At 49.1% G+C, this 27706-nt stretch overlaps 2 protein-coding genes across 3 annotated transcripts in view; one reads left to right on the top strand and one right to left on the bottom strand.

Annotated features, from left to right (window-relative positions):
- LOC120988987 (very-long-chain 3-oxoacyl-CoA reductase-B-like) overlaps positions 1–13786 on the top strand; it is a 156017-nt gene extending 142231 nt beyond the window's left edge. The window contains exons 13-14 of the mRNA XM_040416830.1: positions 13414–13563; positions 13648–13786. Of these exons, the coding sequence (XP_040272764.1) occupies positions 13414–13563; positions 13648–13767 (270 nt within the window). The 3' untranslated portion in view covers positions 13768–13786. The remainder of the gene's footprint in view (positions 1–13413; positions 13564–13647) is intronic.
- On the bottom strand, positions 1559–5961 carry LOC120986584. 2 transcript variants are annotated; one of them, XM_040415245.1, is made up of 3 exons: positions 5562–5686; positions 3106–3237; positions 1559–2145 (listed from the first exon to the last, which is right to left on the bottom strand). In XM_040415245.1, exons 1-3 carry the CDS (start codon positions 5665–5667, stop codon positions 1691–1693), a joined length of 693 nt encoding a protein of 230 aa, XP_040271179.1. In that variant the 5' UTR covers positions 5668–5686; the 3' UTR covers positions 1559–1690. The 2 variants fall into 2 exon arrangements, with proteins under 2 accessions (XP_040271179.1, XP_040271178.1); XM_040415244.1 differs by lacking the exon at positions 1559–2145 and having other exon boundaries at positions 2234–3237; positions 5562–5961.
- Positions 13787–27706: the final 13920 nt, after the last annotated feature.

Below are 27706 nucleotides of genomic sequence, written 5' to 3'. Positions count from 1 at the left end.
GCCACCCTCGATCCCTGGCCCTGAATGCCAGCATTTCTAAACTACTGGCCTATGAAATGCTGTCATTCAGGCTGGTGGACACAGACAGCTTCAAACAGCTCATGTCGCTTGCTGTCCCACAGTATGTTGTTCCCAGCCGCCACTACTTCTCCAAGAGAGCCGTGCCTTCCCTGCACAACCAAGTATCCGATAAAATCAAGTGTGCACTGCGCAACGCCATCTGTGGCAAGGTCCACCTTACCACAGATACGTGGACCAGTAAGCACGGCCAGGGACGCTATATCTCCCGAACTGCACACTGGGTAAATGTAGTGGCGGCTGGGCCCCAGGCGAAGAGCTGTTTGGCGCACGTCCTTCCGCCGCCAAGGATCGCAGGGCAACATTCTTTGCCTCCTGTTGCCTCCTCCTCCTACTCTGCTTCCTCCTCCTCTTCTTCCACCTGCTCATCCAGTCAGCCACACACCTTCACCACCAACTTCAGCACAGCCCGGGGTAAACGTCAGCAGGCCATTCTGAAACTCATATGTTTGGGGGACAGGCCCCACACCGCACAGGAGTTGTGGCGGGGTATAGAACAACAGACCGACGAGTGGTTGCTGCCGGTGAGCCTCAAGCCTGGCCTGGTGGTGTGCGATAATGGGCGAAATCTCGTTGCAGCTCTGGGACTGTTGGTAGTCACTTTCAGGAAAGGAGAGGGGGTGAGGGAACCATCTAACCCTTGGCGCCAACATGCCCTCCCACCACAAATGACACAGACAACCTTGTCACGTTTATAACTTTTATTTAACCATTTTGTTGGGTGGTAGTCGGCCACAGCTAATTCTTTAAACGGCATAACCATAGCTGAGCCCATGCGATCCGCCAGCCGCTGGCCTCCCAGCGGGCGGATGACGCCAGTTCACCTGCTCAGTAACCAACTTCTCTTTACCAGCCGCCAGCTGTGACTTAATAGGATGCCCCAATTAACAAGACCTACATGACCAAAAACCCACCAACATAAACCTTGTATCCAAACAATAGGGAGGGAGGGAGGGACACAGCGCTTCTGCAAAGAGGAAGAGGGAGGGGACGCAGAGCCTTATAAAGGGCACTCAGCAGCACGCCCCTTCCTGCCAGCAGGATGCAACCATTAACCCCCAACGTACCAGAACCTTAACCCAAACGAATGGGGCCCTATAACAAGGATAGGGGACCTAGGAAAAGGGGAAGGGGGACCCACAGTCCCTGTACACCCTCCCCATATGGTCAGGTGTCCACCAGACTGTTGGTAGTCACTTTCAGGAAAGGAGAGGGGGTGAGGGAACCATCTAACCCTTGGCCCCAACATGCCCTCCCACCACAAATGACACAGACAACCTTGTCACGTTTATAACTTTTATTTAACCATTTTGTTGGGTGGTAGTCGGCCACAGCTAATTCTTTAAACGGCATAACCATAGCTGAGCCCATGCGATCCGCCAGCCGCTGGCCTCCCAGCGGGCGGATGACGCCAGTTCACCTGCTCAGTAACCAACTTCTCTTTACCAGCCGCCACGGAGGAGACCCAACCTCACACGGGGCTCCGACCACTACCCAACAAGAACATGGCCTGCTCAATCCCGTCCTGGATACCAGAGAGAAAAATGTCCAGGCCGATATCGGACAAGTGGACACCATCCGGCCTCATCAATGATCTATTGTCCCCCTCCAACTACCGATGACGAACAACTACTCCCCCGCGGGATCTAACAAAACGGGACATGCGAGCATTCACCGTCCGCCTGCACTTCTCGATGGCCTCACCATCCCTACCATTTTGCCATACCGCCCGCGGCACAATCTCTGACCAGACTAAGATGACCTCCCGGAAAAAAGATGGAAAACGTTCCAAATCAGCCCGCATGAGCGTCAAGAGCTCAAGCAACGGCACTGACCCGATGTCGTTGCCCCCCGCGTGGACCACCAACACAACAGGACCAATAGCCTGCGTGCCAATTTCCACCACCTGTGGCAACAGCTGGGACCATCTGAGGCCCCGGATCCCCCTCCACGACACTCTCACATCACTGAAGCCCAGGGATCTCCCGCCGGGTCGACATTCGGCTCTCTGCGCTGCCCAGAAAATGTAGGAATGACCCACCATCCACACCGTCGGACCTACTGCGCCTGTGAAGAAACAACCATTAAAACCGCGAAACATGCATATTTTTTTTTTATTTTTTTTTTATTTATTATTATTTTATATATATATATATTTTTTTTAAACACATATACCCGGTCTCTTTCCATTCTTACTGTTCTATAACAGGTCCGGTCTAATATATCGCGCAAAACAAGCAGACTTCCACCTACCTATCCTCATAACCTCAGACTCTGGCAAACCCGCCTTAGCGGCTTCCGTCGCCGCCCCAATTCGAAAAGAGTGAGTGCCAAATTCCCTGGGATTCATACCAGACAACTCCAGACATGACTTAAAAACCGAAGTGAACTGGAACTTAGTCAGAGGGGAGCCATCAGCATGCGCCAAAAAGTTATGTCCCGGACCTCGCATGGAGCTATAACTAGACGTCAGCCGCACCGGGCATGACACACCGGGAACCGGGTGAAGGGGGATCCATGACCCGCTACCAAACTGGTCCGTCTTGGAGCGACTCACCCTGATCCTCAATGCGCCGTTACCCAGGACCACGTCAGCACAAGAAAGGCCACCTGGTCTGCTACCAGACGGAGCAACCAGCTCGCCTATCCGTAACGCTGCAAAGAATGCTATACTGAAACTAGCAGAAAACAACGCAACCTCGAACAGGGACCGACAGACGTCAGAAAGCTTAGCAATCAGTCTGCCTAACAGGTTAAATGATACCGGACGCCTACATTCACGGTATACAAGTTCCTTCCTCCACCCCCGAAGAGCCTGGCGTATAATAAATCTCCTAGTAACATCCGGCCAATCGCGCAACTTAAAATGGAAGGCAACCCCTGACAATCTACGCTGCGCCATCGAAGCTGACACCCCGCTAGCGCGCAATTGCAACAACCATTTAACTGTTACCTCAAGGCGGAGATCATCACTGGACGCCACATCTCTCCCTCCCACCATGCTCTCCCAGTCCCCCCACGCCTTACCATGCGCCTGCCAAGTTGCAGGGGAAACCGAAGCCTGAATCAGCGGCATTAATTGTCGTCCACCAGGAGCCATAGGTGCTGCGGGCACTCCTTGCCTTCCAGATCTGCCTCCGGGTGAAGGGACCGAAACTCCTGCCAATGAAAACGGGAAAAGCATCAGCAATCTTATTCTCTACCCCCGGAACATGACGAGCCCTGAAATAGATGTTAAACTCGAGACACCTAAGCACCAAATGCCGTAGCAATGACAAAACCGGGAGGGAAGAGGAAGAAAGACTGTTAATACCATAGACCACCGACAGATTATCCGTCCAAAACGAAACATGTCAATTGGATAAACTCCTACCCCAAAGCTCTACCGCCACAATAATAGGGAACAGTTCTAGCAACGTGAGGTTACGGCACAACCCAGAGGAAGACCACGACACCGGCCATGAGGCAGCACACCACTCGTTCCCAAAAATGGCGCCGAAACCACAGGATCCCGCGGCATCGGAAAACAGACACAATTCTGAGTTAGGAACCACCTTAGACATATAACACGTATGCCCATTAAAAGCCAGCAAAAAAGATCTCCAAACCTTTAAATCCTCTTTCAGGGACCTAGTAAGCCTGATATGATGACTAGGGGCTTTGACACCACACGAAGCCAACGACAAACGCCGTGCAAAAACCCGCCCCATGGGCATCACTCTGCACGCAAAGCACAGAAGACCTAACAAGGACTGAAGCTGAAGCAGGGTAACCTTCCTAACGGCTAGGAAACCGTCAATCAAGCTGAGAAGCTTCTGAAGCTTCTCGTCGGGAAGTCTAAAGACCATCTCCATCGTGTCAATCTCAATCCCCAGGAAAGACAAACATGTCACCGGACCCTCCGTTTTCTCAACCGAAATGGGAACCCCAAACTGAGACATCCTCGCCAAGAAGTTGTCTAACAGGAATCGACAACCGCCCACCGGACCGGGGGAAACAAACAGAAAGTCATCTAGGTAATGTAAAATAGATGTTGACCCAGTGTCATAACGAACAACCCATTCCAAAAAGGATCCGAACATCTCAAAATAATGACACGATATAGAACACCCCATTGGGAGACATGTGTCGTAGTAAAACAAACCATCTACACGGCAACCTAGCAAATGAAAACAATCAGGGTGAACCGGAAGGAGGCGGAACGCCGACTCTATGTCTGATTTTGCCAAGAGAGCCCCCCTACCGGCTTCCCTGACCAACTCTACTGCCCTGTCAAATGACACATATGACACTGACGCATCCTCCGGGGTAATGGCATCATTCACAGACGAGCCCTTGGGATAAGACAGATGGTGTATCAACCGAAACTTACCCGCCTCCTTTTTAGGGACCACCCCCAGCGGAGAAACCCTCAGGTTGGGGAAAGGTAACTCAATAAACGGGCCCCTCATACGCCCCAATTCCACCTCTTTGACAACTTTCTCCCTGAGAACATCTGGGAAATCACGAGCAGACCTCAGATTATCTGACAAGACCGGACAACGACTCAAAATAAACGGAATAAAGAACCCCTCTGAAAACCCCGCCCTCAGCTGCTCGGCCGCCTGCCTATTGGGGTAACTGTCTAGCCAGGGGGACATCTCTGCTACGCTCACCGGAGTTCTTAAGCAAACCCTGCTCGCCCGGTTTGGGGGGTCTAATGGGAGGGCGGGAACACTTATTGGCTGAATGGGGGCCACCACATGCGGAGCACTCATGCTTAAATCTACACAACCCCGCAAACCTGCAATTACCTTCATTGAACAACCAACATGACCCTGGTCGGCGGACGGCCACCGGGCCCGGGGAAGAAGACCCCCCTGGTCCAGCGGCCACCCCCGAAAAGGGGGGAGGTTTCTGCCGTACCATCAACCTAAGCCAGACATCCGTAGCCTTAACACCCCAACCCAAGTCCGGCTGCAATGCTAAGCGGCGCCTAAACTCCTCATCAAAACGCCACCATGCAGAGCCACCGTGGCTTTTATAAGCGCTGTAAATGACGTCCTGGTATATAAACAATTCCGAACAGCGTTCGGGGTGGCGCTGACCCATGACACAACCCAAAACCGAAAAGGCTTGCAACCAATTATTAATTGTCTTCGCCACTTTCGGCCTCCGCTCATACGGCTTCTCCGGGAAGCGCCTCTCCTTATCCACCGTGTGTTGGTCCACAGATACTAGGGACCAGATATCTATATACTGATTGGACCAAACCTTCTCCCTAACCGCCTCTTCTAAATGGGCTCCTAGCGAGCTAACTCCACAGAAACAAGAATCCTTATAAACACTAGCTAATGCTGGCACCGGCTTGACCGGGGGAGGAGGTGGGGGGGTAGGCTGGCTTAGCGGGGGCTGACTAAACTTCTCCAACAGCGCTTTTAACAACGCTGCTGTATCAGAACCCCCACTGCCCGATCCCCAGGCCCCCGTGAACTGGTACTCACCGGACGTAGAAGGAATCTGCTCCGACACAGGATTCGGCGCAGCAACTTCAGGTTGTGGTAAGGTCACTGGAACCAGGCTATCAACCCTGGAAGAATGGCTAGGCATCCGCCTCCTGCGCGTCTTGTGCAAAACCCGACCAGACTCTCCTGAAGCAGCGGAGGACCCCTCAGAGGAGGATGGGGACCGCCACCTAGAAGATCTGGAGCGTCTACTCCACCGCGAATCGCCAGACCGGCGACGGGACTGACGCCTACGTGATCCCCGCCGACTCCGCCTCCGGCTCTGAACAGAGGAGGATGATAAATCCGATTCAACTCTGCGCCTGCGTGACCGCCTAGTGACAGAAGGGGTGGCCTGAGGCTGCTGGACAGGAGCCCCTGCAGCAGCTACTTGAGGAGCATTCATATTATCACCCACAGCAGCAGGCAAGTTCATAATGCCCCCCACCAGGGCAGATGACATAGTGGGTACGTCCACCCCTTGCTCAGCAACAGCAGGGGGGGTTGGGAGAGGTGGGGGCTGAGCACTAGGAGGGTTAGGTGGCGAATCCCCAGAGGGAGGACTGCTGACATTCGCCCCCATACTACTATCATGAAGTTCACGCCGCACTGCCGGCACATATACCGAAACCGGAAGGGGCGGAGCTACGGCCGGCACAGCAGAGAAGCGCTGGCCAGCCGGGATCACAGCTGCACGTACAGTGCTTAAGGTACGCAGCGAGGAAGGGGGAGGGCTATGCCCCAGTCTAACAGGGGGGCGGCTATTGCGGGAAGACCGCCGACCCCCCGAATGAGCTCCAGAATCAGGGGGCGTCTCAGAACTGCCGCCGGCGGTCACAGCAAGGCCAGGGGCAGACGGCAGGGGGGATCCGAGGCTGCAGAGAAATGAGCGCAGCCAGTCCTCACCCCCCTCCGCCATGCGAGCTATAAACATATCCCTCAGGGGATCCATGCCTCTTTTCAGACGGAACGCTGGTCTTACCAGTCACACAGCGCTTCTGCAAAGAGGGAGGGGACGCAGAGCCTTATAAAGGGCACTCAGCAGCACGCCCCTTCCTGCCAGCAGGATGCAACCATTAACCCCCAACGTACCAGAACCTTAACCCAAACGAATGGGGCCCTATAACAAGGATAGGGGACCTAGGAAAAGGGGAAGGGGGACCCACAGTCCCTGTACACCCTCCCCATATGGTCAGGTGTCCACCAGACTAGCCGGTTTGACGCACATCCCTTGCCTGGCGCATGTGCTGAATTTGGTGGTGCATAAGTTCATTCACAACTACCCCGACATGTCAGAGCTGCTGCATAAAGTGTGGGCCGTCTGTGCGCGCTTCCGGCGTTCACATCCTGCCGCTGCTTGCCTGTCTGCACTACAGCGTAACTTCGGCCTTCCCGCTCACCGCCTCATATGCGAAGTGCCCACCAGGTGGAACTCCACGTTGCACATGCTGGACAGACTGTGCGAGCAGCAGCAGGCCATAGTGGAGTTTCAGCTGCAGCACGCACGGGTGAGTCGCACTGCAGAACAGGACCACAGCACCACTTCACCACCAATGACTGGGCCTCCATGCGAGACCTGTGTGCCCTGTTGCGCTGTTTCGAGTACTCCACCAACATGGCCAGTGGCGATGACGCCGTTATCAGCGTTACAATACCACTTCTAGGTCTCCTTGAGAAAACACTTAGGGCGATGATGGAAGAGGAGGTGGCCCAGGAGGAGGAGGAGAAGGAAGAGAGGTCATTTTTAGCACTTTCAGGCCAGTCTCTTCGAAGTGACTCAGAGGGAGGTTTTTTGCAACAGCAGAGGCCAGGTACAAATGTGGCCAGACAGGGCCCACTACTGGAGGACGAGGAGGACGAGGATGAGGAGGAGGTGGAGGAGGATGAGGATGAAGCATGTTCACAGCGGGGTGGCACCCAACGCAGCTCGGGCCCATCACTGGTGAGTGGCTGGGGGGAAACGCAGGACGATGACGATACGCCTCCCACAGAGGACAGCTTGTCCTTACCTCTGGGCAGCCTGGCACACATGAGCGACTACATGCTGCAGTGCCTGCGCAACGACAGCAGAGTTGCCCACATTTTAACGTGTGCGGACTACTGGGTTGCCACCCTGCTGGATCCCCGGTACAAAGACAATGTGCCCACCTTACTTCCTGCACTGGAGCGTGATAGGAAGATGCGCGAGTACAAGCGCACATTGGTAGACGCGCTACTGAGAGCATTCCCAAATGTCACAGGGGAACAAGTGAAAGCCCAAGGCGAAGGCAGAGGAGGAGCAAGAGGTCGCCAACGCAGCTGTGTCACGGCCAGCTCCTCTGAGGGCAGGGTTAGCATGGCAGAGATGTGGAAAAGTTTTGTGAACACGCCACAGCTAACTGCACCACCACCTGATACGGAACGTGTTAGCAGGAGGCAACATTTCACTAACATGGTGGAACAGTACCTGTGCACACCCCTCCACGTACTGACTGATGGTTCGGCCCCATTCAACTTCTGGGTCTCCAAATTGTCCACGTGGCCAGAGCTAGCCTTTTATGCCTTGGAGGTGCTGGCCTGCCCGGCGGCCAGCGTTTTGTCTGAACGTGTATTCAGCACGGCAGGGGGCGTCATTACAGACAAACGCAGCCGCCTGTCTACAGCCAATGTGGACAAGCTGACGTTCATAAAAATGAACCAGGCATGGATCCCACAGGACCTGTCCATCCCTTGTGCAGATTAGACATTTATAACTACCTCCCCTTAACCATATATTATTGTACTCCAGGGCACTTCCTCATTCAATCCTATTTTTATTTTTATTTTACCATTATATTGCGGGGCAACCCAAAGTTGAATGAACCTTTCCTCTGTCTGGGTGCCGGGGCCTAAAAATATCTGACAGTGGCCTGTTCCAGTGGTGGGTGACGTGAAGCCTGATTCTCTGCTCTGACATGAAGACTGATTCTCTGCTGACGTGAAGCCAGATTCTCTGTTACGGGACCTCTCTCCTCTGCCTGGGTGCCTGGGCCTAAATATTTGACAGTGGCCTGTTCCAGTGTTGGGTGACGTGAAGCCTGATTCTCTGCTATGACATGAAGACTGATTCTCTGCTATGACATGAAGCCTGAATCTCTGCTATGGGACCTCTCTCCTCTGCCTGGGTGCCTAGGCCTAAATATGTGACAGTGGACTGTTCCAGTGGTGGGTGACGTGAAGCCTGATTCTCTGCTATGACATGAAGACTGATTCTCTGCTATGACATGAAGACTGATTCTCTGCTATGGGACCTCTCTCCAATTGATATTGGTTAATTTTTATTTATTTTTATTTTTATTCATTTCCCTATCCACATTTGTTTGCAGGGGATTTAACTACATTTTGCTGCCTTTTGCAGCCCTCTAGCCCTTTCCTGGGCTGTTTTACAGCCTTTTTAGTGCCGAAAAGTTCGGGTCCCCATTGACTTCAATGGGGTTCGGGTTCGGGACGAAGTTCGGGTCGGGTTCGGATCCCGAACCCGAACATTTCCGGGAAGTTCGGCCGAACTTCTCGAACCCGAACATCCAGGTGTTTGCTCAACTCTACCCAAGAGCAGAATATAAAATCAGTGATACAGTCCTAACCTCAGTATCTGAGGAAAGGGATTTAGGGGTCATTTTTTCAGAAGACTTAAAGGTAGGCAGACAATGTCATAGAGCAGCAGGAAATGCTAGCAGAATGCTTGGGTGTATAGGGAGAGGAATTACCAGTAGAAAGAGGGAGGTGCTCATGCCGCTCTACAGAGCACTAGTGAGACCTCATTTGGAGTATTGTGCTCAGTACTGGAGACCATATCTCCAGAAGGATATTGATACTTTGGAGAGAGTTCAGAGAAGAGCTACTAAACTGGTACATGGATTGCAGGATAAAACTTACCAGAAAAGATTAAAGGACCTTAACATGTATAGCTTGGAAGAAAGAAGAGACAGAGGGGATATGATAGAAACTGCTAAATACATAAAGGGAATCAACAAGGTAAAAGAGGAGAGAATATTTAAAAGACGAAAAACTGCTACAAGAGGACATCGTTTTAAATTAGAGGGGCAAAGGTTTAAAAGTAATATCAGGAAGTATTACTTTACTGAGAGAGTAGTGGATGCATGGAATAGCCTTCCTGCAGAAGTGGTAGCTGCAAATACAGTGAAGGAGTTTAGGCATGGGATAGGCATAACGCCATCCTTCATATAAGATAGGGCCAAGGGCTATCCATAGTATTCAGTATATTGGGCAGACTAGATGGGCCAAATGGTTCTTATCTGCCGACACATTCTATGTTTCTATGTTTCTAATGAGTATTTGCCGGAAGCTGGGATATCAAACCCCTTAATCAATATTTGGTGGAAGCCGGTGTATCGCAGGCCTCAATCTATATTTGGTGGAAGCCGGTATATCGATCCCCTCTATCAGTATTTTGTGGAAACAGGTATATTGAACCCCTTAATGAGTATTTGCTGGAGGCTGGTATATCAAACCCCATAATCTGTTTTTTTTGGGGGGCAACAAGTATATCACACGAGTTGCAATTAGTAATTCCAATAGCGTTTGTCCCTCTATCTAGCTGCAGTATTTTAGCAGAACCACACACAACTGCTGCACAATACAAATGCACTATAATATACTTTCTATGTTAGAAGGTATATAATATGTATATCACACCCCTCAATCAGTTTTTTTTTGGGGGGGGCAACAGGTATATCACACCAGTTGCAATTAGTTATTCCAATAGCGTTTGTCCCTCTATATAGCTGCGGTATCTCAGCAGAACTGCACACAACTGCTGCACAATACAAATGCACTATATAGAAAGTATATTATAGGTATATCACACCCCTGCCTCAATCAGTTTTTTTGGGGGGCAACTGGTATATCCAACTAGTTGCAATTAGTGATTCCAATAACATTTGTCCCTCTGTATAGCTGCAGTATCGCAGCAGAACTGCACACAACTGCTGCACAATACAAATGCACTATAATATACTTTCTATGTTAGAAAGTATAATCACACCCCTCAGTATGTCACACTTTTCGATAGCACACCTATAAGGACTTTTGTGGCCCTATTAGCTAGCATTTGGTGTCCCTAACAGTCTGTCCCTGCTCCACACAGCAACCTGTCCCTATACTGGCAAAATGGTGTCCAGATCGGGTTTATTTATAGGGTAGGGGGTGTGTCCATGTGCTGAAATGTCTCAATTGGCTGTCCTGTCCCACCTGATGGATGTGTCATTGGTCAAGGTTCTGCACAATGCAAAGAATATGGCGCCGGCGGACATCGCCATATGTTCACCTGTTTGGCGAACTGCGAATGAGCAAAGTTCGCCGCATAACTACCACTGGGCGAACCGCAAGGCCATCTCTAGAAACAGGTATATCGAACCCCATAATCTGTATTTTGTGGAAGCAGGTATATCGCAAGTCTCAATCAATATTTGGTAGAAACAAGTATATCGAACCCCTTAATCAGTAATTTGTAGAAGCAGGTATATCGCAGCCCTCAATCAATATATAGTGGAAACAGGTATATCAAACCTCTTAATCAGTATTTTGTGGAAGCAGGTATATCAAACCCTTTAATCAGTATTTTGTGGAAGCAGGTATATCAAACCCCTTAATCAGTATTTTATGGAAGCAGGTATATCACAACCCCTCAATCAATATATGGTGGAAACAGGTATATCGAACCCCTTAATCAGTATTTTGTGGAAGCAAGTTTATCACAGGCCTCAATCTGAATCAATATATGGTGGAAACAGGTATATCGAACCCCTTAATCAGTATTTTGTGGAAGCAGGTATATCAAACCTCTTAATCAGTATTTTGTGGAAGCAGGTATATCGAAACCCCTCAATCAATATATGGTGGAAACAGGTATATCGAACCCCTTAATCAGTATTTTGTGGAAGCAGGTTTATCACAGGCCTCAATCTCAATCAATATTTGGTGGAAGCAGGTATATCGAACCCCTTAATCAGTATTTTGAGGAAGCAGGTATATTGCAGCCCTCAATCAGTATTTTGTTGAAGCAGGAATATCAAACCCCTTTATCAGTTTTTTGTGGAAGCAGGTATATCGCAGGCCTCAATCAATATTTGGTGGAAACAGGTATATCGAACCCCTTAATCTGTATTTTGAGGAAGCAGGTATATCACAGGCCTCAATCAATATTTAGTAGAAACAGATATATCGAACCCCTTAATTAGTATTTTGTGGAAGCAGGTATATAGCAGCCCTCAATCAGTATTTTGTGGAAGCAGGCATATCAAACCCCTTAATCAGTATTTTGTGGAAGCAGGTATATCGCAGGCTTCAATCAATTTTTGGTGGAAACAGGTATATCGAACCCCTTAATTAGTATTTTGTGGAAACAGGTATATCGCACCCCTCAATTAGTATTTTGTGGAAGCAGGTATATCAAACCCCTTAATCAGTATTTTGTGGAAGCAGGTATATCGCACCCCTCAATCAATATTTGGTAAAAACAGGTATATCAAACCCCTTAATTAGTATTTTGTGGAAGCAGGTATATCGCAGGCTTCAATCAATATTTGGTGGAAGCCATTATATAAAACCCATTAATCAGTATTTTGTGGAAGCACGTATATAGCAGCCCTCAATCAGTATTTTGTGGAAGCAGGTATATCGCAGCCCTCAATCAGTATTTTGTGGAAGCAGGTATATCGGACCCCTCAATCAATATTTGGTGGAAACAGGTATATAAAACCCCTTAATCTGTATTTTGTGGAAGCAGGTATATCGCAGGCCTCAATAAATGTTTTGTAGAAACAGGTATATTGAACCCCTTAATCAGTATTTTGAGGAAGTAGGTATATCGCAGGCCTCAATCAATATTTGGTGGAAACAGGTATATCGAACCCCTTAATCTGTATTTTGAAGAAGCAGGTATATAGCAGGCCTCAATCAATATTTAGTAGAAACAGGTATATCGAACCCCTTAATCAGTATTTTGTGGAAGCAGGTATATAGCAGCCCTCAATCAGTATTTTGTGGAATCAGGCATATTAAACCCCTTAATCAGTATTTTGTGGAAGCAGGTATATCATAGGTCTCAATCAATATTTGGTGGAAACAGGTATATCAAACCCCTTAATTTGTATTTTGTGGAAGCAGGTATATCGCAGGCTTCAATCAATATTTGGTGGAAACATGTATATTGAACCCCTTAATCAATATTTTGTGGAAGCAGGTATATCGCAGCCCTCAATCAGTATTTTGTGGAAGCAGGTATATCGTAGGCCTCAATCAATATTTAGTGGAAATAGGTATATCGAACACCATGATCAGTATTTTGTTGAAGCAGGTATATCACAGCCCTCAATCAGTATTTTGTGGAAGCAGGTATATCAAACCCCTTAATCAGTATTTTGTGTAAGCAGGTACATTGCAGGCCTCAATCAATATTTGGGGGAAGCAGGTATATCAAACCCCTTAATCAGTATTTTGTGGAGGCAGTTATATTGCAGCCCTCAATCAGTAATTTGTGGAAGCAGGTATATCAAACCCTTAATCAATATTTTGTGAAAACAGGTATATCACAGGCCTCAATCAATATTTTGTGGAAGCAGGTATATCGCACCCCTCAATCAATATTTGGTGGAAGCAGGTATATCGAATCTCTTAATCAGTATTTTGTGGAAGCAGGTATATTGCAGGCCTCAATCAATATTTGGTGGAAGCAGATATATTGAAACCCTTAATCAGTATTTTGTGGAAGCACGTATATGACACCCCTCAATTATTCTCTAGTCCTTATTATTTACATACTGTGTATAAAATAGAAGCTACATAAAGTGACGGTTACCTTCTGTCTCCTCAGTCTATTATGCCGCACTTGGTGTCCACCAACATGAACTTCAACATGAAGACCAATATTATGGTGAAAACCAGTGATGACTTTGCCCGGGAAGCTCTAAACACTGTGGGGTACTCCCATCGGAACAATGGCTGCCTCATCCACAGCTTCCAGGTACAACCAATATATGTTTTTATCTTTTAAATGCCCAGTAGACACCAGGGAGGCCCCATACTTACAACTGTCATTTCATTCCAGGATTACATCCTTGATCAACTGCTGACTGAGACCTTCATGAATTCACAGATCTGTCTGTTCATTGGTGGCTATGCATTGAGAATTCTCTTCAAGATGCTGATGAGGAACAAGAGTCAATAATAAATAATTAGGGAAATTGTATAGTGCACTCTCTGTATATACAGGATAAGATACTGAGCATCACACCTCACATACAGGACAGGAGAAGTGGTACTGTGCAGTGTCCATAAATACAGAATAAGAGCAGATACTGAGGATTACACCCAGTATACAGGACAGGAGAAGTGGTACTGTGCAGTGTCCATATATACAGAATAAGAGCAGATACTGAGAATTACACCCGGTATACAGGACAGGAGAAGTGGTACCGTGGAGTGTCCATATATACAGAATAAGAGCAGATACTGAGGAACTCTTTTTTAATTTTATACAAAAATACAAAAACGTTGCCATAAAATTTTCCAAACAAGGTATAAAGTATATACACTTACCCTACTGGCCCAGCTACATGCATACTATCTCATTCATACCTACTAAAAAAAAAAATGGAGAAAATGAAACTTAGCCTAACGTAAACATCCGATCCGGCTGAGCCCCGACTATATACAAATTTATACAAATTAATCAGAACAGAAACTAAATTACAACTTCTTACAATAAAAAATAATAAACATAAAATAATCATAACAGAAATATCAAATAACTATAATAATTTTATTTTTTTTATTATTAATTTTTTTTATATATATATATTTTTTTTTAATTTTAATTTTTTTTTAAATTTAATTTTTTTATTTTTTTTTACACACATATATGAGAAAACAAACCTATACTAACCCTACCAATCTATCTATCCCATCACCTTCACCCAGGGCCAACCTCCACCTCTTGTCCCTCCATGAGGCCAGCCCTTCCACCACCACCCACACCCAGCCCCTCGCCTCATGTCCTCCTATGTCCGCATAGTCCAGGGCTGGATGCAGGTCTCCCCATACAAAAAAATGAACCCCCCCACCCCATCCCACCCAACCTAACTACACCCCACTTACCCTATCATACAATATATACATCTTATAACAACCATATCAATCTATACAAACCAATATTAAAATCCACCCGAAGGCCCAAGTTCAGTCATTTGCAAACCTTTCTTCAAAAACTCATCTTAAATACAAAACAAAAACCTAATGTGAAAGCCTAAGCCCAACACCAGGAAAAGTGCTACTGAGGCTAAGGCACATCAAAGGTGAAGCCTCTCCAGAGGTAAGAGACCCCATCCGTACCCACCTTCTCGCACTCAAGAGAGCGAACCTTCGCCAGGTCACTTAGAATGTTCCTACACACCTCTTCCACAGGGAGGACTTTCTGCTGGGTTGAAACTAAACACCGTGCGTTCCATGTGAAGTACCTGATCACTATGCTAACTATAAAAGCTGTGCATGGGTCCCTTCTTCCCAAACCTTTGAATGCTCCATAAGCCCATTCCGCATAGGAGAGGTTGGCTAGCCTAGGCCAGCCAATGGATGCACCCACCCGTTTGTATACCTCTGTATTAAAGGGACACTGAAGCAGGAAGTGCTCCATACTTTCCAGTATGTCGCCACACTCCTCCCGGGGACAACCCCTTTCATCAGAGTTCCTGTACTTCAAGTTGTCCCTTACATACAGCTTCCCGTGAAAGCAGCGCCAAGCCAAGTCCCAAAACTTCAAGGGGATCCTTGCCGAATTTAACAACTGTAACCCCTTGTCTAGATCCCGGCTTGGGCAATCCTTAAGGGCCAGGGGCTTCCAGAAGTGGGTCAACAAGACCCTCTCGTCAAGGGATCTCCTTGACTGGGTCTTGATTTCCCTCACTCCCAAACCCCACTGGCGGATCACCTTCAGAATCGGGGTGACATAAGCCGGAAGATATCCGTGAGGTGTACGCAAATCCTTCACTTGCCCTCCTGTCTCCCACTCCTGGAAGAAAGGCCGAAACCAACCCCTGCAAGAGACTACCCACGGAGGAGCCCTCTCTTTCCAGAGGTTTGCCAGGTTGATCTTAACAAAGGTGTTCACAAGGAACACCACTGGGTTGACCATACCCAACCCCCCTAATCTCCTCGTACGGTATGTCACCTCTCTCTTGACTAGGTTCAGCCTATTCCCCCATAACAGTTGGAAGAACAGACTGTAAACCCGAGTCCAGAGAGGTTCTGGCAAGACACATACACTGGCCAAATAGATAAGCAAAGGGAGAAGGTAAGTCTTGATCAGGTTCACCCTTTTCCTGAGGGTCAAAGACCAACCCTTCGACTGGTCAACCTTCTGAGCGGCGATCGTGAGCCTGCTGTCCCAATTTTGGGTGGGATAATCCCCATGGCCGAATTGAACGCCTAGGACTTTGGCTGACGACTGGGGCTCTGGGAGGGTGTCCGGGAGACCTAAAGATGGATCACCCCCTCCCAGCCAGAGACTCTCACACTTATCCCGGTTAATCACGGACCCGGAGACTTCCGAGTAGCGTTCTACCTCCGACATCATGTATTCCGCCTCCCCTCCCGAGGACACGAAAACAGTGACGTCATCGGCATACGCTACTACCCTCAAAGTGGCTTCTGGCTCCTCCAGACTCATCCTGACTCCCGCTAACGGTCCTCGATCAATCCTCCTAATAAAAGGATCAATCGCAAACACGTACAAGAGCGGGCTCAATGGACAACCCTGGCGGACTCCAGACCCAACCTCAAAAGGGCTGCCAGACCAACCGTTCACCAGCGGGAAACTCTCTGCCCCCGCATACAAGATCTTTAACCAATCGACAAACCCTCCCGGCAGGCCATATTTCAGAAGGACTGCCCAGAGGTACTCGTGGTTAACCCGATCAAAAGCCTTTGCCTGATCTAAGGCCAGCATGTACCCCTTCCAGTTACCCGCCCTACTCCGTTCCTCTGCCTCTCGGACACCGAGCACAGCACTCAACGTGCTTCAGCCTGGAACCGAGCAATGTTGGGTCTCTGAAAGGAGCCGGGGCGCAAACTGCACCAACCGATTAAACAGTATCTTGGCCAGGATCTTTCTGTCCGTACTGAGAAGCGCTATGGGATGCCAATTCTCAATACGGCTCGGATCTTTACCCTTTGATATAAGGATCGGAGCTGACCTCCTCATTGACTTTGGCAGAGCACCCGAGGAAAGGCACTCATTGAATACCTTAGTCAAGAGGGGAACCAAGGAGTCCTTAAAGGCCTTATAAAACTCGGATGTTAAGCCATCCGGGCCTGGTGACTTCTTTAGGGCAAGCCCTTCGATCGCCAGGCTGACTTCCTCTTCTCTGATTTCTTCTATCAAAACGCCAAGAGAGAGGTCTACTCTTGACTCAGGGATGGTTTCAGCCAGGAAAGCCGAAATCCTGTCCCGATTCAGATCCTTCTCCCTCAAGAGGCACGAGTAGAAGGACTTGACGATTTCTAAGATCCCTGATCTGGACCTATCCAGAGATCCCGTACCATCGAACAGTCCCGTCTCCAACTTACTTTTCACTGACATCTTACAGTTTCTGTAAGGGTCGGGCGAGCGGTACTTCCCGAAATCCCTCTCAAAAACCAAAGATGTGTGCCTATCGTACTGGCACCTCTTAAGCAAAGATTTCACCCTGGAGCTATCCTCTCGGCTACCTCCAGTCGAGACCAGTTGTTCGAGTTTCCTCCTCAGACCCTGATACAAGCGGTATTTGTTCAGGGACCTGAGGCTCGAGAGCTGGCGGAAGAATTTTGCCACCCGATCTTTGAATATCTCCCACCACTCCGACTTAGTGTCACAAAGATCCAGAAACTCTACCTGATTCTGAAGGAAGTCCTTAAAGGATTGTCTCACCTCTGCTTCCTCCAGGAGGGCCGAATTTAGCTTTCAATAGCCTCTTCCCATTTGGGGGGATTCTGCAACATTCAAAGAGATCATAATCATACAGTGATCGGAGAATTCCACCTCTACCACCTCTAAAGGTGAAAAAATAGTCTCCTCCTTTAAATAAAACCTGTCTATTCTAGACCTAATCTGACTACCTCTATAATAAGTGAAACCACCGTGGCCTGGGGTGTGCCTAATGTGGACATCCACCAGGCGAGCCTCGCTAGCTATGCTATTCAGGGATACACTATCATAAGCCAGCCGGTTTCTGGCGCCTCCCCGGTCTTGGGACCTTGTGACTGTATTAAAGTCCCCGCCAAAGACCACCTGCCGACTCGTAAAAAGGAAAGGTTTGATCCTCATAAAGAGACGCTTCCGATCCCACCTGGTTTGGGGACCATAGATGTTTATCAGGCGAAGCTCTTGACCCTTCATGAGGACATCTAAAATCAAACACCTCCCCATTTCTAACTCAATCACTCGTCGGCTTTCTACTGGTGCGGTAAAAAGAACCGCCACTCCGCTATACGGCTCAGCCGCAAGAGACCAATATGATGGACCACACCTCCACTCCTTTTTTGCTTTATACACAGCCGCCAAATCTGGCAGCCTGGTCTCTTGCAAAAATAAAATGTCAGCTTCAACCCGGCTGAGAAAATCAAAGGCTGCAAACCTAGCCGCATCCGATTTAATACTGGCGACATTAATGGTCGCCAGCGTCAACGGAGTGAGTGCCGCCATACAGAGTGATTAAGTTAGACGGCCTTCTTCCTTCCCTTCCCCTTCTTGTTCTTCTTCTTACCCCTCTTGGGGCTACCCCCTAAGGTGGCACGATCTCTTTTGAGAGAGACAGTGGTGTCCATCTCATTAGTCACCACCGCCTCCCCCTTTGCACCACCCTTGTCATTCCCATTACCAGCGTCTGGACCCGCCCCACCTCCAGAGGACCTTGCATCCTCACCGGAGGGAGGCGCGGGCCCTTCCAGAGGCTCCTTCTCTTGCCCCTCCGGCCCCCCACCTTCAACCTCCTCCCCGGAAGAAGAGGAGGCGGAGATCTCATCCAAGGTGAGGTACCGGTTGGAAAGATCCAGGGGAAGAGAGTCAGGATTAGAGAGGTCCAGGGGGGAGCTGGCTTTGCATTCCACAGGCACTCTAGTCGGGCTAGATCTTTTTTTGGTCAAACGTTTCCTTCTTATTCTTTTAGACTGTCTCTCACTCCCCTCTGTTGCACTCTCGTAGCAAGAGGACAGAGTCACCTCGGAACGGTCTAGTCTCCTGAGTTCCTCATTCCCATCGATATCCCCCAGGGTCTCAGCTCTAGGAGAGGCATTCTCTTGGGAGGGCTCAGGCATCACCCCAGGACGGGGTTCCACCTGCCCCCTCTCCATTTGACGCCTCTCCCTCCGTCTCTGCTGGGACGGGCCGTCTTTTCTCTTCATCGACCCCACTGCCCTGTCGCCTTCGCCAGCACTCGCCTCGGCGGTGGGGGCCTCCCGGCTCGCCTCCGCACGTGCACGAGCCACTTTGGCGACAGAGCGAGGGCAACGACTGAACGGGTGCCCTAGCTCACCACACAGGTTGCATCTAATCTGCCCACAAGATGCAGCTAGATGGCCTTCACCCCCGCACAACGCGCACCTCTGCACTTGGCAGCTGGTGCTGAAGTGCGAAGGGCTGCCGCACTTGTAACACAGCTTAGGCTGCACCCTGTAGAACACCATGATCCTATCCCGACCAAGGAAAGCAGATGATGGTATGTGGTACACCGACCCCCCTGAATGTTTCAACTTAATCTGAAACGTCCAGGCACCCGACCAGATGCCAAACTCATCCAGGTTCTTGCTAGGAAGACCCTGGACGTCTCCGTACCTGCTCAACCAGGTCAAGATGTCAACACAAGAAAGTGACTCGTTACGGGTGAGAACGGTCACCTTCTTGACCTCAATCTGGCGGGTTGTCGCTTGCACAAAAAACCCCTGCCAGTCCGGCTAGTCTTTTGCCAGTTTATACCCAGACCAGAAAAGTTCAAGACCCTCTGGCCGGGCAAAACTGACATCAAACTCCCGGGTGCCATACGGATGTATCAGGGCAAAGATGTCACATGCCTTGATGCCCATCCGAAAGAGAAGCTCTGGTAGGGCACGCTTCATTGCCTCTCCATTTCAGACAGACAACATTCCGCCTTGTTGACCCGGGGCCGGTTGTGGGTGAGGACCAGGTGGTCTCGCCCCCGCCTTGCTCTCGGAAGGCACGCAGGCCATGCCTGTCTATCCAGAAGGATAGATCCTCCTGCTGCCCCCCTACTGTAATGGAATTCTCCCCTCTCCTAAGAGCCTCTAGAATTTGCCGCTGCAAGTTACAGTCACCAGACATTGGTAATGGGGAGGACAATGGGGACCGCCCCTCCCCCCCTGCGCCGGCGACCACACCAGCATAACTTCTGCCAGGCGTAACCGACGCAGGAGGGGCAGCCGGACCGGACCCACCCCCACCCCCCACAGACCTATCTATAGCAGGTGTGCAGCGTACTCAAGTTGTGTGTAATAGAGTTTCTGGGTGTAGTAGTGCAATGACACTAACCTGAGACGGCTGACTCTCTGCATAGGCAGGTGATGGGAGGAAAATGTTCGTGACGCCAGTGCCAATTAAACGGTGGCACGCCGTTTGCTGATAGCAGGAATAAATGAGGAACACCGTGATGTTAAAACAGAACTCCAACTTTAGTAGTTTTAAATATAGAGACATTCACGGAAGCGCAGTTCCTTTGCATACAGTCGATTTTTCAATACGGTTGATGCAGGCAATACAGATTGAGCAAGGTGACTACAGAGTGTTAAACACACAGGACTTGCAGTACAGGAGCTTGCACTCTATCTCTGACTGATCCTGGAACATAGCAAATCTTCTCCAAGGCCCAATACCTTAACTCTGGCGTATATCCTTGGTTTTATCTTTATAAAGTACCTCCTCTGTTATCTTGAGTACCTCTTGCTTCTCTGCGCTTTGCCTCTGTCTCCCTCTCAGCTTCCTCAGGCTATAGAAACTTCTGAGCTCTAAACTAGACTGACTTTTGCTTCCCTGTCTGGGCCTTATATAAACTAGGGCTCTCTAGCTCCCTCTAGTGACTAGAAGCTGGAATGACACCCCTAGCAGGCCTGTACATGCAAGTGTCACAGTAACAGGGAAATACATAACATTACATTACATGACAATTTATAAAGATGACATATACCAACTTCCCCATAAATAAGGGGGGACGACAGCACACCAAGTGACACTTTTGTAGTGACGGGCATTACAGTCCCCGTACACTACATACCCCACTGCTTTAAGCTGAGTACGACCTCGTACTCCATCAGGGCTCGCCCAACTGGAATCTCTACCTGAAACAGAAAAAAGAGACATGCAGGCATACATACATGTAATTCATCTGCATTTACGTTCATATCAGGTCCAATTGGCAAAGGTGAAGGGTGGTGACAAGGGGCGTCGTTCTCTTCTCTCAGGATAGTGAATGGAACTGGGGCGCTGACCTGGCACAGCGTAACATTATAACCAGGATAGTCCATGACAATGAATAAGTCCATAATAGAACAGCAAAATAGATAAAACAGTATAAAAACGGAACTACCCAGGAGTTTCCTGTGGGTGTATCACCGGCAAGGGCTCACGTGGAGGAGTCCATTCCTGCGCACAAATGTCAAGTAAGGTATTGCCAGTGGCAACTGTTTGGGAGGAGACACCACCAGAATAATCAAAGTCTCCTAAACGGACTGGCGGGCGTCCCCTGGTCATCCGGGTAGACCTTCTCAAAACAGGGGTCTCCTCTTCCCTTAGCAACGAGGTAGAAGAGAGAGGAGCAACAGGAGGGTCTCCATCAGGGAGATCTTGGTCAGGAACAACTGGAACAACTGGAACAATTAGATCCACTAGAGGGGGAACTGGATCCGGGGCATCTTGAACCAGCTCTTCCGGAGGTGAAGCTACAGTAGGTGCCGGAGCAGGCACCAGCAAGTTCAACCAAGGTGTCAGAAGCCAATGCATGGGATCAGCGTCATACCTCAGATTACTAACAGCCTGCATAGGATCCTCGGGCTGTATTGCTGACTCTGACACAGGATATTCAGATCCAGAACTCTCGGCACTAGGTTCTGGTGTCAGGCAGAGCTTTAACCGGTTTCGGTGTACAATTTGGGATCCCTTGTCTTCCCGGGTGATCTCATAAGTGTGAGTTCCAACATTTGGGATTGCCGTGACAACATAGGGACTTCGCTCCCATTTACTGTCCAATTTACTGGTACGGCGGTTATTCTTTAACCATACCACAGCCCCTATTGTCAAGGGTTCTGCATGGGCTGCTTGATCATAGTCTCTCTGCCGTCGGTCCCTAGCATAGTCCATACGCTCCTGAACAATGGCTTTGGCTGTATTCAATCGCCTTTGATGTTCAGCAACCCAGTCGGTGTTAGGTAATGGGTTAATGCAATCAGGTACGTGTATGTCCAATGAATGATCAGCAGGCAATGTCCCTTGGCGCCCAAACATCAAGTAAAATGGGGTATACCCGGTGGAACAATGTATGGTATGATTGTATGTGAACATGAGCTGTGGCAACAGACTGGGCCAATCTCCTCTGCTCTCAGGAGGCACGGCCCTCAGCATCTCTATCAAGGTCTGATTCATTTTTTCACATAATCCGTTACCTTGAGGATGGTAGGCCGTTGTCCGGATCTTCTTACAGTTGTGTAAGCAGCACAGTTCATGGAACAGATGGGACTCAAAAGCAGGTCCTTGATCGGTGAGGATCTTTTCTGGACATCCGTAGGGCAGGAGGAAGTGCTTCCAGAACATTTCGGCTGTAGTCTTGGCTGTCTGGTCTCTCACAGGCACTGCTACAACAAACTTAGTGAAATGGTCAATAACAGTCATGGCATAAGCATACCCTGAGCGACTAGGCTCCAGTTTCACATGGTCGATGGCGACAAGTTCAAGAGGACGGGTACTTACAATGGGTCTCAGTGGTGCCCTCTGATCATGGTGCTCACTTCGTTTTAAGGCACAGGCTACACACTCCCGACACCACTTCTCCATGTCTTCTCTCATGCCCACCCAGTAAAACCGCTGGCGGATAGTAGCCTCAGTCTTTTGGACCCCAAAGTGACCGGATTGATTGTGGTACATCTCCAACACCATACCTGCATCTCGTCGGGGTATGAGAATCTGGTGCACTCTCTCGTTGGACACTGGGTCTAGGCTTCTCCGTAGCAATAGGCCCTTTTGTATGAAGAGTTGATGGCGCTGTCTCCACAGTTTGATGAGCTCAGGATCTGCACTCTTACGCCGAATCCTCTCAGGGGCTCTGCCACTAGTAATGAAGTCCAACAACTCACCCAGCACTCTACTTTCAGACTGTAGTTTCACCCACCTTTCTTCTTTAGGATCAGGCCTACTGGAGGGTGAAGGAACTGCAGCTCTGTTATTGGTAGCTCGAGCCTGATCCTGTTGAGCAAATTTGTTATAGAAAGCCGGCATCTCTACATCTTCCCAAGCATCTCGCACATCATCAGGAGCTGTCTCTGTGGGAAGCCTGGATAAAGCATCAGCATTATCATTAGTACGTCCAGCACGATACTTTACAGAGAAATCATAGTTGGCGAGGCGAGAGGCCCATCTCTGCTCCAAGGCCCCCAATTTAGCTGTATTTAGATGTGCCAGAGGGTTATTGTCAGTGAATGCAATGAACGGGGTGGCGGCTAGATAATCCTTGAATTTTTCTGTCACCGCCCACACTAATGCCAGGAACTCTAGTTTGAAGGAACTATAATTATGGTCATTTTTCTCAGCTCCTTTCAGGGAGCGGCTTGCATATGCTATCACTCTCTCTTTTCCCTCTTGGATTTGGGCTAACACCGCTCCCAGGCCTCGCTTGCTAGCATCGGTATAAAGATGGAAAGGCTTGTTATGATCTGAATAACCTAACACGGGAGGCTCGGTCAGTTTTTTTTTTAGCAATTGGAACGCTATCTCTCTTTTCTCATTCCACTCAATGGGCACAGGAGTTCTAGGACTCTTTTTGGGTTGCCCCCTCAAGAGTTCCTGGATAGGATCAGCTATTTGAGCAAAATGGGGGATAAAACGTCTATAGTAGCCTGCAAAACCAAGGAAACTCCTCACCTCTTTGACGGTAGTAGGAACCGGCCAATTACGGACAGCTGCTAATTTATCAGGGTCAGGTTGCACTCCCTCTCCGCTTACTCCATGCCCCAGGTATCTTACTGCAGGTTTGAGCAGGTGACACTTGGATGGCTTTACCTTCAAGCCATATTTGATAAGGATTTCAAATACTTCTGCCAAATGTTTCAGATGGTCTTCATATGTTTTTGAGTACACAATGACGTCATCTAGATACAGCAGCACTGTTTCGAAGTTTTTGTGACCCAAACACCGTTCCATTAGTCTCTGGAAAGTTCCTGGGGCATTACATAGCCCGAACGGCATACAATTGAATTCGAACAGGCCCATGGGAGTAGTGAAAGCAGTCTTTTCCCTATCTGCAGGGGCCATGGGTACTTGCCAGTAGCCACAGGTCAAGTCCAATGTGGAGAAATAGGCAGAGGAGCCCAGAGCAGTTAGTGACTCCTCAATGCGGGGCAATGGGTATGCATCTTTGTGGGTTATTTGATTAATTTTCCTATAATCCACACAGAAACGGATACCACCATCCTTTTTCTTTACAAGGACCAGGGGTGCAGCCCACGGGCTACGGCTGTCCCGGATTACATTAGAGTCTTTCATCTCTTGGATCATTTCTTTTACAGTCTGATATGAAGTAGGCGGTAAAGGTCTGTATCTCTCCTTGATAGGAGGATGAGAGCCAGTAGGTATGGTGTGTTGTATGGCACTAACCTCTCCATAGTCAGTAGCATGCTTACTGAAGGCCTGGTGGTGCTCTTTGACAAGCTGTAGAATCCCTTCTTGTTGATGTCGGGGGGTAGTCTCGTCCCCTACATGGAGCTCTTCCCACCAGGGCACTTGTGGCTGGGTCACCGGCGAACATCCGCTGACTGCAGCTGGCGGCTTTTCTGTCACTGGAAGACGAATGACGTCTTGGAAGGACACCTGGGACAGCTGGGCAACACGGCAATGCTTAGTAAGCGCAACAGGATGATCACTCAGGTTAATCAGACGGACAGGTACTTTACCTTGGGAGACGGTCACCAGGCACTTGGCAGCTCTCACATAAGGGTAATCCTCCATCTGGATTGGTTCTACCAGGGCTGGATAATCTCGGCCTTGGACTCCCAGGACAGCACGACACCATAAAAGAGTTTGAGAATTAGGAGGCAAAGTCACAGGCTTAATATCACTAATCCTGGCAGTACAAATTTCTCCTTTCCCATTAGCAAACCTCTGCTGGGCACTTAACACAGTAATAGTCTTTTGAATCACCCTCCTGGATGCAGAGGAAGCAGTGGGCAAAGTCTGGTGTAATACAGCAAGTATTTCTGAATAACAGTTTTTGAAGACATTGGTGCCTAGAATGACAGGATGTCCTCCTCTGTCACCGGCCTGTACTACGATCACTCCCTGTTGAGGCAGGGTTACTTCTCCCACCTGCAGGGTGGGTTCCCAGTATCCATGAATCTTTACTGGTTTGCCATTGCTGGCGATAATTTCCACCCAGGATTCAGGCGGTTGGGTCAACTGGTTGGTGTCCCAGAACTTTTCAAATGCAGGCAGCTGAATAGTAGTGACCTGAGACCCAGTATCTAATAGGGCTTCAAAGGGGACCCCGTTGATCTCTATATTGATTTTAGGATGGGATCCTACATAACGTGGCATCCAATTTGGATCCTCTGGACCTAGTGTTCTACCTCCCGAGGGGTGGTCCTCAGCCTCAGGGGTTGCCCGTTTAACTGCCAGCACGTGGATTCTGTGTGTCCCAGCTTTTTGCAGTATGTACACACGGGCCGCTTGCGATTTCTATTACGCCTCCCAGGATCCCTGGGGTGAGTCTCTTGGTAAGGAGGTGGGAACGGCCTAGGAGGTGACAGGAATTCTTCTTCTGTCATTATGGGTTTTTCCCATTCCTCTATTTTTCTGCACACTTTCTCTAGACTTTTAGTGAGGTGATTTACTTGCTCTGTCAGCATGGCAATAGTATCGGTAGCTGACACTTGAACAGCTTGGCCGGCCTCAGCTCGGTTAGTGACAAGCGGTTTTGGCCTGCAGGCTGATGACTCAGATAGGGTGCTCAACTCCGGAGATACTGCGGACCCCAGAATTTTTATAGCCAGTTCTTTAAAGTCCAGAAAGGTACTGTTAGGGTGCTGGGCGGATAGCATCTTTAATTGGGTCCTTATTTGCTCACTAGACACCCCGTTGATAAATTGTTCCCTCAGGGTCTGGTCCTGGTTATCAGCCTCTTTGGGATCTATCTAAATTACAGCCCCTAAAGCCTCCTGAAGTGATAGGGCAAAGTCACGGAGGGACTCACCGGACTTCTGTTTCTTGCCAAAGAAGTGCATCTTTATCTCTGAGGCAGTCCTAGTTTCAAAAGTGGCCCTGAGGCGGGTGAATATCTGCTCTAGAGTACTCCGCTCAGTAGCAGGCCAGGATAACACTTCTCTACGGGCCGCTCCCTCCAGTTGTGCCAGCAGGATTTCCATTTGCTGGTCGGCATTTATAGGGTACAATCGGAATAGTGCCAGCAACTTTTCTTTAAAGTCCCTTAGGGTATGGGTCTCTCCCCTGTAGCGAGGGAACCATGGGGCCCCGAAATAGTAAGGCATGGTAAAGGGCATCATGCTGGGGGCTGTAGGATGATTAGGAGCCGCGAACTCTCCCGGGGCCGGCTGCTCAGGCACTCCCGGTTCTGACATGGTAGTCTATTGAGAGGTGGCCACTGGCGAATAAAGGGGCGGGAACACTCCCCTTCCCTCCGGTTACAAGTGCTTACTGGTATCGCCGGGCTTGCGCCGGCCAAGTCTCGCGAGATTCCGGACGTCCTGAGTACGCGATGACGTAGAAGAAGCAGGGCCGCGGCGGTGCGATGATGAAGAGGGGCGGGACTCTCTGTGTCTTTGCAGGGATCCGCCCACGAAGGTCCTCAGCAGCGCGGGAAACTTTACTCCAGGCGGCCGGTGGCCATCTTTAGCAAAACGCTGTCCATTCACTGACAGCAAGCAGGATGGTAAAAAGTCCACAAAACCACACTCCAATGTGGCGATTTTCTTCCTCTTGGTAGCGCAACACTGCACAGTGCTTTTTAGAGGTTTTAGGAACACTTTTGGTATGATTTTCAGCATAACTTCTGCCAGGCGTAACCGACGCTGGAGGGGCAGCCGGACCGGACCCACCCCCACCCCCCACAGACCTATCTATAGCAGGTGTGCAGCGTACTCAAGTTGTGTGTAATAGAGTTTCTGGGTGTAGTAGTGCAATGACACTAACCTGAGACGGCTGACTCTCTGCATAGGCAGGTGATGGGAGGAAAATGTTCGTGACGCCAGTGCCAATTAAACGGTGGCACGCCGTTTGCTGATAGCAGGAATAAATGAGGAACACCGTGATGTTAAAACAGAACTCCAACTTTAGTAGTTTTAAATATAGAGACATTCACGGAAGCGCAGTTCCTTTGCATACAGTCGATTTTTCAATACGGTTGATGCAGGCAATACAGATTGAGCAAGGTGACTACAGAGTGTTAAACACACAGGACTTGCAGTACAGGAGCTTGCACTCTATCTCTGACTGATCCTGGAACATAGCAAATCTTCTCCAAGGCCCAATACCTTAACTCTGGCGTATATCCTTGGTTTTATCTTTATAAAGTACCTCCTCTGTTATCTTGAGTACCTCTTGCTTCTCTGCGCTTTGCCTCTGTCTCCCTCTCAGCTTCCTCAGGCTATAGAAACTTCTGAGCTCTAAACTAGACTGACTTTTGCTTCCCTGTCTGGGCCTTATATAAACTAGGGCTCTCTAGCTCCCTCTAGTGACTAGAAGCTGGAATGACACCCCTAGCAGGCCTGTACATGCAAGTGTCACAGTAACAGGGAAATACATAACATTACATTACATGACAATTTATAAAGATGACATATACCAACTTCCCCATAAATAAGGGGGGACGACAGCACACCAAGTGACCCTTTTGTAGTGACGGGCATTA

The sequence above is a fragment of the Bufo bufo genome, chromosome 1, assembly GCF_905171765.1.
Source record: "Bufo bufo chromosome 1, aBufBuf1.1, whole genome shotgun sequence".
In the NCBI taxonomy this organism is placed as follows: Eukaryota; Metazoa; Chordata; class Amphibia; order Anura; family Bufonidae; genus Bufo; species Bufo bufo.
The sequence above is the reverse complement of the archived record's forward strand: the minus strand, read 5'-3'. Positions and strand labels throughout refer to the sequence as shown.